At 38.1% G+C, this 14,767-nt stretch overlaps 1 protein-coding gene across 2 annotated transcripts in view; it reads right to left on the reverse strand.

Moving 5' to 3' along the window:
• The window catches only part of MYBPC3 (myosin binding protein C3), a 61,785-nt gene that overhangs the window by 25,606 nt on the left and 21,412 nt on the right, over positions 1–14,767 (reverse strand). For both annotated transcript variants that reach the window (XM_041459719.1, XM_041459720.1), the window contains 13 exons: positions 13,880–13,903; positions 12,970–13,136; positions 12,056–12,188; positions 11,820–11,822; positions 11,289–11,413; positions 10,591–10,696; positions 6,489–6,655; positions 5,942–6,107; positions 4,928–5,034; positions 4,582–4,611; positions 4,269–4,405; positions 2,704–2,781; positions 1,431–1,590 (listed from right to left, as the gene is read on the reverse strand). In XM_041459719.1, the coding sequence (XP_041315653.1) occupies positions 1,431–1,590; positions 2,704–2,781; positions 4,269–4,405; positions 4,582–4,611; positions 4,928–5,034; positions 5,942–6,107; positions 6,489–6,655; positions 10,591–10,696; positions 11,289–11,413; positions 11,820–11,822; positions 12,056–12,188; positions 12,970–13,136; positions 13,880–13,903 (1,403 nt within the window). The remainder of the gene's footprint in view (positions 1–1,430; positions 1,591–2,703; positions 2,782–4,268; positions 4,406–4,581; positions 4,612–4,927; positions 5,035–5,941; positions 6,108–6,488; positions 6,656–10,590; positions 10,697–11,288; positions 11,414–11,819; positions 11,823–12,055; positions 12,189–12,969; positions 13,137–13,879; positions 13,904–14,767) is intronic.

Below are 14,767 nucleotides of genomic sequence, written 5' to 3' on the forward strand. Positions count from 1 at the left end.
TGTCTGGTTTTGGGCCCCTCACTACAAGAAGGACACAGAGGGGCTGGAGCACATCCAGAGAAGGGCAGTGGAGCTGGGGAAGGTTCTGGAGCACAAGTCCTGTGAGGAGCAGCTGAGGGAGCTGGGGGTGTTTAACCTGGAGAAAAGGAGGCTCAGGGTGACCTTATTGCTCTCTACACCTCCCTGAAAGGAGGGTGTGGCCAGGAGGGTTTTGGCCACTTCTCCCAGGCAACCAGAGACAGGGTGAGAGGACCCAGGCTTAAGCTGGACCAGGAGAGGTTTAGGTTAGACATTAGGAAGAAATTCTTCACAGAAAGCATGATTCGATTTTGGAATGGGCCACCCAGGGAGTCGCCAGCCCTGGAGGTGTTTATGTAAAGACTAGATGTGGCAGTCAGTGCCTGATCTAGTTGACATGGTGGGGTTGGACTTGATGAGGTCAGAAATCTTTTCCAGCCAAATTTATTATCTGATTCTGTGATACAGCTTTGTCAGATAGCAACAATAGGTACAACCAGAATGTATTAACTTAGTCTAAAGGGAATCCTGCTCTTTGATGCTTCTTTGTTAGGCTGATTTCCTTTAAATATCATTGATTATTCAGCTCCCTTTTTCTTCCCAGACATAATAAAATTTTTGCAAAAATGTAAGGTAATTCTGTTCTGTAAGATGAGACTTGCTCCAGGGTTTCCTATTTTCTCTGGAATAAATTTTATAAAATACTACTGCATGTCTCACATATTATGTCACTTTAGATATATTAATAGTAAATATCCTGATTTAATATTTATAAAAGATGGAAGAAAACTTAGTATTTACCAAGCAATTCTAAATTTTAATACTGTAGGTGAAAGTAATTTTCTTTTATCATTTCTGATTTGCTTATAACTTGTTCTTTTGTTATGTGTGTCAGGGTATCAGCAAATTAAATATTATGAAAAATTTATAAAACTGACTGACTCAAAATTACATCCCTCCCAGGTCTTTTGTGACTCATTGAAGAGTCTGTCAATCTGTTCATCTTCTATCAGATACATTATGTTTCTTTATTCCATTAACCATTTACTGCTTATGGAAGGAAATAATCTCTGCTTAAAAACATAACCCACGACAAAATGAATAAAAGCTTTTCTTATTTCTGACAAGCATGAAGCATGTACTTCAGAATGGATTGACATCTGTAAAATGATAGAATCACCTGAACCAGGGAATACATTGATTACTACTGGGAGTTCTTCTCTTTTCACCTCTGAAAAAATACTTCTGCTGAATTTATGGTTGATAATGTTCCTCTCTTTATGACCCTTTCCCATTTTTGTAAACCTAAAGTCAGAACTTGTATCAGAGAGACTTTTAGACTTTTTGAGAAGGGTGAGTTTCAGCAGACTCAAGATTCTTTCATGCTCTGGGTGTTTCTTTCCTTCACTTACCAATAACTTTGACTGTGATATCAGCCTTATCTTCTCCAACTGGATTCTTAAGTATAACTCTGTAAACTCCCTCATCCTCTTTTTCTGCCCCTTCAATGATGAAGACACAATGGTCTTCATGCATCTCCACACGGACTCTGCCTTCAGATTCAACCAGGAGCTGTGGGCAGTGAAAGGGACAGATAAAATCATTGCAGGTTGTGCCAGGGACAGCCTGATGAGTCTGTAAGCTGGTGAAAAACTACAAATGATTGAATATTGCAATATTTATTGAAAAGCCATAAAATGTTTTAAGTTCTTTTTGTGTGTAGAAGAGAGAAAATATAGACTGGTTGGCTCACATAAATAACATTTGGGAAAATTGGTTCTGGAAGTCTGTAGTTTGTTGGGATTCACCACTAGTTACACAAACTCAGTTATTTTTCTAAGTTACTGAGGACTTCCAGAAATTCCTACCTAGAACAGCTGCTAGCATCACTGTGAAGAGTTTAAGGGATAACAGTTGGCTACTGGCTAAATTAAAATAAGATTCTTGTAACTGTTAATGGCATCAGTGTGATTTCTGCCACTCAATAATGTTATATGGGGAAACTTTCTACTTTTTGCTAAAATCTAAACAAAATGACCACAATTTAATTGGACATATGTAATACACTTCTTTCTTCCTTATGTGCCAATGTATCTTTAGATTTAGAACAGGAGTCACTAGAAAGAATACATGTCCAAATAGTGATTAGTGCAATGGGATCCTGACCCTGAAAATGGTTTATTGCTGTATAATAACTGTAAAATGTTTTTTACTCTATCAAGAGAGAAGTAATTTATGTGAGAAATGGAAGTTGCTGCAAAGTGAGTCCAGTTTCACTTCTTTATTGTCCATCCACTCTCTTGACCTGCTTTCACCTTTCCATGTGTCCTGTAAGATTTTGTTCTAGACATTATTGAAGCTTACAGGTTACTGAGGGAAAAAATCACCACAAATAAATCTAAAAGAGTTTTCAAATAACTGCTTTGATTCCTTGTAACCCAGTCACCATGTGATGGTGATTAGAAAGACTTTCTCAATCAGCTTCTTAGTCTAAAATTGTTCACCAGATCTCTTGTGCCCAGCAGGTGTCTGGTTAATTACCACTGTGAGGCAGGATAGCGGGCTTGATGTGCTGTTTGATTTTTAATATCTACTGACTTAAATGTTATTTCCTTTTGAGTATGACCTTTTATCTGGAAAACACTAAGAATACTTGTGTGGTTGCATAAATAATAAGGAACTTACCTTATTATCAGTATTTAAATCACTGCTGTTTTCTGAGGGAGTCATGGAATCATCGTTGTTGCGAAGTAGGTCGTTTCTCTAGATAAGCAAAGAAACCACAAAAAGTCAGCTGAGGCTGAGCAGAGCAGTAAAGCTGTTTCTGCAAGACAGAGAAGAGTCTGTTAGGGGGGTTGAATATGAAGGTGGGAGAAAAGTAAAGTTAGGCAGCAAGCAGAGCTGGAAAGGAAAGCTACCAAAACCAAAGTAAAAAACAGAAGTGGAAAAAAGTATCAGAATGCGGTGAATTAAGGGAAGGATAAGTCAGCAAACTCAGGTCTGCAGCTTAGCAAAGGGAGAAGAATGACATTCCTGCAGTATTATTGTAACAGGTTGTGAGCCTGTCTGTGTCCTCTGGTACTAGTTACTCTAGATGTGTAGGTACAAAAATAAGGATTACTTCTCTCTGTAATGTGGGATAATAAATTGATGTAAATATTTTAATATCAGAAATAGTAAGGTCTGTAACACTCATTGAACAACATCTTTTGAAGCTGTGCTACTCTTTGTTTGGAATTTCATTCGTAAGTATATTTTACACAACCTTCAATCAAGACTGGCTGCTTTTCCTCATAGGTTGAGCTCTCACACCTCAGAAGTAACACTGTATAGAGGTTTGTCTGATACCAAATTGTCATTTTATCAGGAACTTCTGTAGAGGTGAGTCAGTTTCTTGGCTTTTTATAAATTTGTTTCCATACTATTTCTGCATTGAAGGAAAAAAGCTCTGAGTGCTATTAGATATGCTAACCTGAACAAGAATGTGGCATAATAATGAAGAAATGGGAGATTGGGGGAATTAACATAATTGGCAATATTATTTTTTCTGTATCTACACATATGGATGTGTAATGATGCTGGAGAATGCTATGCAAAATATTTCTGTTTTGTGCTAGTTATAGCTCAAAAGCCCACAGATGGTGAGGGGTGGGGGTATTTTGAGATACCCAGAAAGAAAGCTCACTTAACATTTTAAGTCTAGCTTCTAAATTCTTTCTCTGATGTTTTGTAATTGCTTTGATAAGGTAAATAGCAAAGTTCCTCTATTTTTATTATATGAAATTCAGTTTTATGCCACTAGTCTGCTAAGATGACATTTACTTCACAAATGGTAGAATCCTTGATAAAGACTAAAAAAAGAAGCTGCCACCTCCAAAAAATGTTCGTTCTATCAGGTGAAGGTGATGAGGATGACTCATAATTTATTTATTTTTCTCTATTTATTTTTATGGTATCCTTCTATCTGCATCTACATATGTCTACTCATATATAGTCAGCTTCTTCTTTCGGACTGAAAAACCAGGGAACAGTTCATAAAAAGGAACAGTTCAGGATGAATCACAAAGCCAGCTATGTCCCAAGCAGCTGCAGTCCAGGTATTTATTTTTTTTTCTTGAGGTTTAAAAACATAAAATTGAAAGGAAGATGAAAATACTTGAAAATAACTGTAAAGCAAAGTAATATTTGAGAAGAAAAAATAAATTTGCTGTTGTGACTTGCCTCAAACACTGTGTCAGGTTGCACATTACCTTGTTTACTTTCTGCCAAATGACAGTGGGTGTTGGATCTCCTGATACAGGAACATCCAATCTCAGTTTGTTCCCAGCCACCACGACAATAGTGTCAGGGGATTGGCCCAGACAGTCAAGGTGGATTTTAGGGGGTTCTACAGTAAAGATGGAGAAGATAAGTTTTAAATATAGTTTGAGTAATCTGAATGGAAAATGAAAAAAAAAAAAAAAAAGAATATTCATGCATTAAATCAAAAATGAAAAAAAATTCCGCCTACTTTGCTATTGAAAGCATTTTTACTTGCATATGACTAGTGACTGCTGTTCTTACCTTCTCTTGGTACAAAATCAATCTTGACCTCTGGGAGGGGAAAGAAAAGAGGAGACAGGGAAGAAGAAATAGATCAGAAAACAGAATTTACATAGCACTGCACAAAGTAATTTAAAAACTGATTGAAATTTCATAAGGTATATTAATCAGCAGATTTATACAATAAATTAAAAAACAGGCTCTGTAAACCCATGTGATAATGGTAATGCAAAATAACAGGGAAAAGCAATGTGCCTACACTGAGGTATTAGAAAAGAGATCAGCATTCTCTTTCCTGGTATAACCATGATTAATGTCACCATTTTATCCCTGTGGAATTCCCATTACATGTTCTAAAATAACTTACCCAAAAACTGAAGCTTGGCAGAAAGGTTATAAGCAAATCCTTGAGGAATGAAGGAATAATCAGCCTCGTCCTCTGGTGTTACATCCTCAATAGTTAGCTTATGGATTCTGGAAACATGAACAAATATATTGCACTCCCTTACCTTGCCTCCCCAGGAGAAACAGGGCTCGAGAGAGAGAGAGACAAGGTGCAGGCTGTAGGATACTAACAGAAATTATTATTTCTTCTTCCCTTGCCATGACACAAGGCAACAACCACCAGGGCTGTGGACTGCTCTGCTTTCAGTATTAAAGCCAATCCATATCAGTACATTGTCTATGAATGGATTTTTTTTGTCAAGGTAGATAGTTTGAAGAGAGGAAGCATTTTCCTTGCTCCAGTCCAGCCATTTGCTATTACAAGGGCAGTTGTAACACTGCTGACTGATTTCATTTAATCCAATTGTGAAACAGTAACTCTGACTAAACAAACTAAAAAGTGATTCTCCATTCCTGTATTATTTTAAGTTCAAAACAGAATGCAGAAAAGAGTACCAGGAAGGACTTCACCTGGTATTTAGTGCTGAATCTTCTTGGTCTCCATTTCCATTAGTAGCTAGCCTGCTAGGAAACTTGAGCACAGAATTACACAACCGTATATGTTAATAAAAATTCTAATTTTTCGGTAGGGTTTACTCACACATACTATCTTAACACTACTGTTAGTTTTAAAGTTCTCAACAATGTGTTTTGAGTACCAAAACTCCACGTAATCCTAATGAAAACTAAGATTTACTTTTGCTGATATACCGCCGAGGACCTATATATAAAATGCACCAACTCAGAAAGACTGCACACATGCCAAAACAAGTCTATCACTAAATGTTGGTTACATATGAAAAGTTTTTAACCTTTTTACCTGTTAGCTGGAGCCAGGACAAAATCTCCCTTTATATTCTTAACCCCTGAGATAACAATTCTTATGGATTGCACTGCAATTCCCAAGCCTGTAGCTGCTTTCTGAAAAAAGACTGACCTGCCGATATGGGAGATTTTTATCCTCTCATCTGGGACCACCTCCTTTCCGTTTTTCAGCCAGATTCCTTTCACATTTTCATCTGAAACTTCACACTTGAAGACTGCCTGGTCACGTGCCTTCACTGTCAGGTCTGCAATGCTCTGATAAACTTCCAGCTTTTTCTCTGATATCACGAGAATAATTGATACACACATCAAAAATCAGAATAGCTCTGTAAGTAGATGATGTGGATTTACTGAGTAGAAAAGGCAAAGGCTGAACAAGCTGTCTATGGAAGAAGGAAATATGAAGGGAAATAGACAGCCTGCAGGGCTTTAGCAGGACTGATAGCTAAGCACCTGTTGTTGTCAGAGTATCTGTTATATCCGGCACACAGGTCTGAGCTCCCCTTGAAGCCTTTATTATCAAACCTATGCCCCTTATTGCATCTCCTTTTCCCCTGTCAGGGGGATTATGCTAAAACTCCGCGCTATCTGGAGAAGGTTACCTTCAGCCTGCTCTCATTTTTCAGCTTCTCTGGTTCTGGGATATTCCCTGTGCCTACCTTGCACAATCAGTTCAGCGACTGATACCCCACCATTGGTCTTCACAGTGTAGTGTCCGCTGTCCTCCTTGGTTGACTCATTAATAATAAGATACTGTTTTTTTCCATCTTTCTTGAATCGGTATTTAAATGTTTCTTCTCGTGTCAGTTCAATTCCATCCTTTTCCCTGAAATACCAAATAGTGTTGAGTCATTTTTCTTATGGTTGAAAGAGGAGAGTAAGGGTCAGCTCAATGTTACTAGGGATTGGAAGACACAAGGTGAATCCAACCTTTGTAGCATTTCAACTTAGCAAAAAAGGGATTGTTGCGCAAATGTCAGTGCAACCAGAATGCCTCTATCTTGACCGTTAATTTTCCCTAGGTATTTGCCTTCTCTTTCAAGAGAATTCACCACAAGTAATTACTTGATTTTTTTCTATTTATATGCTATAGATAAACACGAAAATATGGTAAATGCTGTAGGACATAAAGGGTTGAAAACACACAACACCAGCAGGGAATTTACTGTCTTAAAAACAGCCATAAATTAAATGGCACTTGATGGGATATTAAGAGCTTTAATTTTCCTGATGTGACATATAATTGTTATAAATCCATGATTTGTGGGAATCAGAAAAAGGATAAAATTTTAGGATGGCTTCAAATGAATTTTGGATTTTGTAGCTCTTTCCATTCAAGGATGCCACAGTAGACTTAAGACTTTACTAAATTAAGCTTCACCATCTAGCCCAGGAGGAAATTTAATTATTGTAATTTCCAGTCATCATGAAGGGAAATGCACAGGGAGGACTCACGCTGTTTAATCAAGGTCATACAAAAATACATAAGGTGTTTCAAGGGTTTCCTGTTCCTAATCCTAAATAACATAAACAGAAAATACTTGTAACTTCTTCAATTTACTAATTTTGTAGCATTACATTTTGTTATTACTTGAATATATTTCTGTTTTGTTACTTGAATGCTGCTGCAGTTTGTAAATTAAAAAGGTTTTCTATTTGATAGTTGGTTGCATGGAAAAGTAAATAGAAAATATGTGTGGTTTTAATAGAGTGAAAATATTCTTTCTACTTTTTTGTCATTTCCCTTATTTGTGACTTTGTGACCAGTGACTCAGTGACTATTCGGTTTAACAAATGAGCTTACAGAACAGCAAACTGAAATGCTACTTGGGACACATTAAAATACTATGGCTCTGTTTTCTAAGTAGAGGTATACAAGAAAACATTTTACCTCTGTCAGAGTCTGCTAAAGTAAATCACAAGATCAAAACTTCAAGCAGAGACAAGGATCCTACAACTTGTGACAGATGTTCCTGATGCGCCTGCATCTCAGAATACCGACAGGCGCCTCCCTCAAGACTGTTTGTTACAGCAGAGCTCTCTGGAACTTAGAGCTGGTTTAGGGAAGGACTGGCCTCCCTCCTAGGGCACAGAACAGCGCTAGTGAGGGAGGAAGCAGAGGACGCCTTTAACAGCCACTTGAAACACAGCACTTGGTATTATTGTCAGGATAATGTTTCCTTTTCTTTCCTCTTCATTACTCTTCAGACAAGAGTCTGAGACAACGTGTAAGATGATCTCTTAGGGCTGTTGTGATTCATGCAAATTAGTTCTGGAACAAGTGCTACAATGCATTACAGAAACCTTTGCTGAATTGCTGAAAACGGGCTTTTATCCCAAAGTTCAGCATGCTGCTGTCACTAAATGCAAAGCCAAGCATACACACTGTGCCTAGACTTTTGGAGCTGAACTTTTAAATTTAATTTTCCCTGGTCTATTTTGATACAGGGCTCATGAAAAATATCTGAATGTTCCATTAATCTATTGGTAAGAAAGAGCTCTTTTGCAATCTTGACTAAATAGTCTTTTTGTAATGATTAGTGTCTTAAATCCCTAGGAGGGGAATACTGTCTTTAACTTGTGTTTGTTTTGCTGACTGGCACATTGCTGATCCTGTGGATGAGTAGAGAGTTTGCAGAGGGGTATAGTGACAAATAGAGACTGTAAACCTCGAAATAGAACTCCAGGTAGCATTTGGCTTAAAATAATACTCTGCTGCTGTGAAAAGCAGAAAACCTCTATAAGGTAATATTACAGGCCTTCTTTTGGCAATTGGAACTATAAGATAGAAGAATCTGTTGATATTAAAGTGTAAGTGAAACATTATATAGAGTCATAGAAATGTTGGTTTACAGAACACCATAGGTCATTGGCCCAGCCTCACGTTTGAAGCAGAACTAGCGCAGTAATAGCCAGGTCAGCTGTGGTTTAGTCTTTCCGAGTCCCAAACATCTGCAAGATCAAATATCTGTTCTCAACTTCACCACTCAATTCCTCTTTGTCTGGAAATGCATTCCTATTTCCTGTTTGGATTCTGAGGATTAATTGGTTAATGTCTTCTGAGATATCACTGATGGAGGTGCTATGTGATAATTGGGACACACAGATTTTTTGCTATAAATATACATTACCATGGTATCTTTTGATTTGGAGCTGATAAGATGGTACATCCAGCATTCAGAGATGGAAAAATTAGATCAAAACTATGTACTTTGTCTTTTTCTTCAAGTATTATCTTGTTTCCAAGACCATCTGAAGTTTCGAAAAACCTTTTCCATAGTACTGCAAGAGTTGTAATAATGTGAAAACTTCCAAGAGAACATTAATTTCTGATTGCTCTGAAGAGACCCACATAATGAATTCTCCCTGCCCTAGTCTAATGGCTGTGCCTCACCCTTATTTCTGCCTCGTGCAAGTCACATAATTGCCTTTGTTCATGTGCTTGTGGATTTGTATCCTGGGTTTAAAGACTTAAGAACTATAACAGGTGCTCTGAGTTAGTGCCTGTTACTTGGCTTAAACTGTTGATAATTTCCCTAATGAGCCATAAAACTGGAACTCTTTCTCCACACTGTGTTTCAAGTTTTCCCTGGACACTTCTCTCTGCGGTCCAAAATGTTCCCTTTTGTTGCCAAAGAGTTATTTGTTGACAGAGTCTCACATAACAAAACCAGCAAAACACAGTGTGAATGTCTAACCGCTCAGTTTTCCATTGCAATGATTTGATGAGTTTCTCTGACCACTTGCTGCATTGCAGACTGAGACAGCTGCTGCTTTGCCCTTGTCACATCAAATGCCCATCCCACAGATAACAGCTCTGCGAGATGTATGGGAGTTGTTCAAAGGCACAGGATCAAAGTGTGGCAGCTGCACTGTGTTCTGAGAGGGACAGATCTGGTTGTCCCTGTCTCTTGTGACCAGGCATCTGCAGGCAGTTCCTGAACAATAGAATGTGTGTCCCTGTGCTTGTGGCTTTAATAGTGTAATGCACACCCTGTACTAGCTCTTGGACTCCATTTACATTCTCAGTTCCTTCCTTTGGGACAGCAGATCATTAGTTGGCACTTTCCAGGAATGTAATGGGCATTGTGGGAATGCTTGATAACCATGTGCCTGAAGCTGTTAACAAGCACAAGGGAATTTCATCTGGTAGAGAAATGAAGTGAGAAATGAAGTGCGCGTGAGACGTGGCATATGAGCCCTGCTTGTCATGCCTGCCCAAGCAGCATGCACCTTCCAGATCCTGCTCAGCTGGAATGCCCAAGAAAACAGGATCCATGGTCTAAGTGTCATCTTAATCTGTCTCGCTGCATCAGCATAATGACCAGCTTTGCAGGATCACCACAGATGTGTTCCCTCCGTGTCTCAAGAGACACTAAGTTTTTTACCTAAGAAAAAATACTTCAGAAACCCAAATGCCCCACTGCAGCTGAGAAGATTTCAAAAAGTACAGAGAACTCGCCACAATACAGATCTGGTTAGTCTGGGCAATCCTTAGACATTACTGAAGTGTAAACACTGAGCAAGAAATTCTAGAGACACCATAAAATATCTATACTTAATCTGGAGTTTTGTGTCATATTTTTGCTTCTCGGTTCCTCCTCAATATTTGACATATAGGAGGAGGGACAATCTTTTCATGAAAACAGTTATGTAGGATGTGTTCTCCCTTTTTATTCCACACCTCCTGGTATGTTCCATGGAGGAAGATGGTTTCATGTTGGTTTGGTTTGCTTTGGTTTTTTCCTTCTATTCCCTTACCATTTCACAGTAGCTCCTTCCTCAGACACTTCACACTCGAACTCCACTCTCTCTCCAACCATCACCATCTGGTCCTCCAGTGGATGAGTGATCAGGATCGGAGGTTCTGAAAATAAAGAGAATTTTATTAAAAGAGTATTCTGAAATGCTGGAGACCATAGGTAGATTTCACCACTCTCTACTCCACAGGAAGAGTCCCTGGACAAATAAATGGTGATGATCTCTGTCTTAGAACTTAAGATTGACTATGCCAGATCACCCTATCAGAGTTTTCAAATGACATTTTTCATTAACTGGAATAAAAATATAGGATTAAACAGTTTTCATATATATTCTTAATTTCTAAACAGGAGGCACTACTTTTCTGTACTATTTGATCTGCTTGTAGAGCTTGGGGCACGCTCTTGTCTTGAGCAGAATCAGATTTTTAAAGTAAGTTTCTAGCCCCATTGTTGAGATGTAAATAACTTTCCAAATGAGAATTAATGATAACTATCACTGTTCTGCTTTCCTGGTTACTGTTAGACAAAATTTTCCTCAATTTAACTGTAAGAAAAATACCTACTTCAATAGATCTCAGAATTTGTTAATATGTTTAAGAGTTTTCTTTCCTGTAAGATAAATATGAGAGTAGAGAAGACAGTAATTCAATGCTAAATGTTAGGGAAGATCTCTTGCCTTTTGCTACCATTGCTCACCTTTTACAAATAATTCTGTGAAGCTCTTCTCATCCCCTACCACACATTCATATGCTGCATCGTCAGCCAGAGAGCAGTGATTTATGGTCAGTATTCTCTTATTTCCAACTGCCTCAAAAATATATCTGAAAAGAGAATATAAATGTAATTATCAAGGAAAAACCCTTCTGGACCCAGTCTCCTGCCTGGAAGAAAAAAAAGATTCCTTCTATTTTTCCGATAACAGTGGCAAGATTTGTAAGGACTCAAGCCCAATAGGCCTGTCCTGGTGCAGTGAACAGCAGCAATGTTTGAGAAACTAGCTTAGGAAATTATGGGGAATGTTCCTCCAAGGGTGAGATGTGATCCTGTGAATGGTGTTGGATGCTCTCCTAAGATCTAGCATGATTACCATTAAAAATGGCTTCAGCACAAAATCACTGAAAATTTGTTTTACATACAAGTTACACGGAGGTATATTCCAGATCAGGAGAAAGTACATTTGAACCCTGGATATACCCATCAAGAGCAGAATATAATCTCAGGACTTACTTGCTAAGTTGGTAGATGAAGGCATCCAGTCCCACATGTAGATGTATAGAGCAGAGGGAAGAAAAAAGAAAAAGTTATGACAGCAGCAAACTGACTCTGAGCCATAGCACTACACAGATTCATTCTCAGCTCCTATTTCTCCCTGTTTATTCCTTTCTTTCTAAGAAAAGCTAGATTTTTCACTTTGTCCAAGCCATAGCTCATTCCTTTTTGGATTTCTCATATTTCTAGTTTACCTGCCACTCACTTGGATCTCCTGTCCGTTCTTCAGCCATTTCACATCAGCATCTGGATTGGCAACTTCAACCATTAATTTAATCTTTTGCCCCTTGTCTACTTGGTAAGCTGGATCCAGTTTCTTGAGGAATGCTATGATAAAGAATGATTTCAAAAAGAAAACCGTATCATTTTTATACTTTTTTTTTTTAATTCTGGGTAATGAAACAAATCTTGATTCCCTTTCATGTTGTTTACCATCATCTTAAACATGTTTCCCAGTTTCTGCATCCCTGTTTGAATTTTTACCCCTTCTGTCTGCTCTTCATCCTGTACCGTTTTTCCTTAATGTAGGACGACAAGCATGTGTTGCAAACCAAAATAAGCAAAGTAGAATAGTCTAAATAAGATGTGAATATGTACTTCAGCACATCCTAAACAGAGTTACATCTGCTCATGTAGGAAAATTATACTTGTTCTTCTCAGTACTGATGAATGCAGACTGTTTGCCTTCTCTGCCTTTTAAAAAAGTCAGTTATAATTAGATAATTAATACTTCACAGGACTCGGAAAGGCTCAAGAATTCCAAAGGTATCACACCAATGAAAATTAAATTGTTTAAATATATCACTGTTGCTTGACATACTGACTGACTGGGGTGGGGGGCAAGTAGGGGATGTTGTTTTATGTTCAGGGAAATATAAGGGGCCAATCTTGTGGCACTGGTGAAGTGAGCATGTTCAGTATGTCCAGAGTTTCAGAGCAAGGTAGCTCTGAGAGTATTGGGCATAGCTGCAATCTTTGGTAATTGGTATTTCATACGTGAAGGCTGGGTAATAACTGGAACAGGAAATTACTATTTCTTATGATCTTGTATCTCACTGCTGTAAAGAAGATATGAACACTATATTTGGAAGAAAAGCATCTCACCAACCTGTGCTTTTTTTCTCTTCCTTCTTTATGCGTTTGAGGCGTTTCAGCATCCCACGCAAATCTGTGATACCATACTGGAAAGCAATTTTCTCATATTCCGTAGGAGGAGCTTTCCTCAGGATATCCCAGACATCAACATCAGATTGTGATTCAGATTTTCCTTCACCTCTGCAGAAAGGGATTAGAGTATCTGAGTGCTACTATTAAGAGTATTTGAAGAAAGCTGTAGGGTTGGCAGCTACATATTGTCTTCATGAAGCCATTTCTTAAAAAATAATTAACAGTCTAACTTTTTACTATATTATTATGCAAAATAATGAAAAAAATACCCTGGTGACTAATTTTAATTTTATTTTTCTATATAGTGATTAAAATTGAATTCTGTCCTGAAGAGTTTATTTCTAACAACCGAAACTAATACATTTTAAATTCCTTTAATGATGGGTAATGCAAACATAAGGAAACTTATTTTCTTGTCATGGTTGATGAAAAAAACATGAAACATGGCAAAGCCAGGAACTGAATTTATATGCTGCCAACAGCTTAGAAAAAGGCACTTGGTTTATGTAGATAAGAGGCATATCCTTTTCTACTCAGGACAATTTTTATCTTCACTAAAAAGAATCACAGGTTATTAAAGTTTATCATCTGCTGTGAAGAAAATTGTTGTCTGTAGTAATCTATAAAACATAAAGAGACTGGTGAGTAGAAACAAACAAGACAGTATTTACAATGAATGGCTTATTTTATATTTTAGCCAAAGAACTAATGATTATGAAAGAATGAATGTTTGGTTTAGTAAAACTAGGGGAAAATTTGGCTGTCTGTCTTTGGGTGAGATTTTTTTTTATCTGTCATCATATCTTTGTTTGAAAGGTCATAAATAGAAAAAGAGATTGGCATGACCTTACCGGTTGGAAGGGCGCAGGAAGCTGCTGTACTCCAGAAGGACACCGAGAACCATGTGGGAAAACACACAGCATCCCAGGGGGCAAGAAAAAGAGCATCGTGTGTCAGTACAAAAGAGCCATGAATCTCATCTTCACCCTTAGCAGAGCATGTCCGTGCTTCAGTAGCAGGGACATGAAGGAATTCATGCAAATGCTCTGAAAAGGGCTTGAGGGAAATGCTGATCCATACTGAAATCAAACTCTCTCCCACACTTTGTATGTGCAGTTCCACTGTGGGATTTTTATCCTAAGTGCAAACACTTCTGTTTATTCCTACTTACGGCTGATCACCTCCCAAGGAAACAAATAACTACTTCCCCCTGCCATCATGGAGTTTTTGCCTTCACAGTTTGCATTTTAGTAAATAGAGAAATGATGGAAGAAGTAGCATTTTTTAAAAAATGTTAAAAAATTCTTAGAAGAAAGAAGTTCCTGTGACTGTTGTTTCTGGCTATCACCAGCACCAAGAAGATTCTGGTGCAGCAGAACACACCCTTTTATTAAAGTCATGTTCAGTGGTAAACCCCAACAAGAAGATGAGTTATGCAACAGGTGAGGCAGAGAAAAGTGGAATGTTATTGGGTGTGTTTCCATTTTTTGCAGGAAAATAACAGTCCAATTAGTCTGTGAGAAACAGTGCTACTTAACAGTACTACTGCAGTCAGTCCAGACAGCAGATATAACCAAACATTTCTGGTACTCCTTTCATTGCCAAAAAAGTGCCTGCCTGCAAGAGGAGCAGTGTGTTTATTAAAGTGCTCCAGTCCAAGCTTGGAATTTCCAGCACCTTGTAGCTCTCGAACAGAAAGGAAGCAAGAAAGGGGGTTTCTGCTCAGTGAGGCTGAGCTG

This window comes from Pyrgilauda ruficollis, unplaced genomic scaffold (assembly GCF_017590135.1).
Source record: "Pyrgilauda ruficollis isolate IOZ18807 unplaced genomic scaffold, ASM1759013v1 scaffold14, whole genome shotgun sequence".
In the NCBI taxonomy this organism is placed as follows: domain Eukaryota; kingdom Metazoa; phylum Chordata; class Aves; order Passeriformes; family Passeridae; genus Pyrgilauda; species Pyrgilauda ruficollis.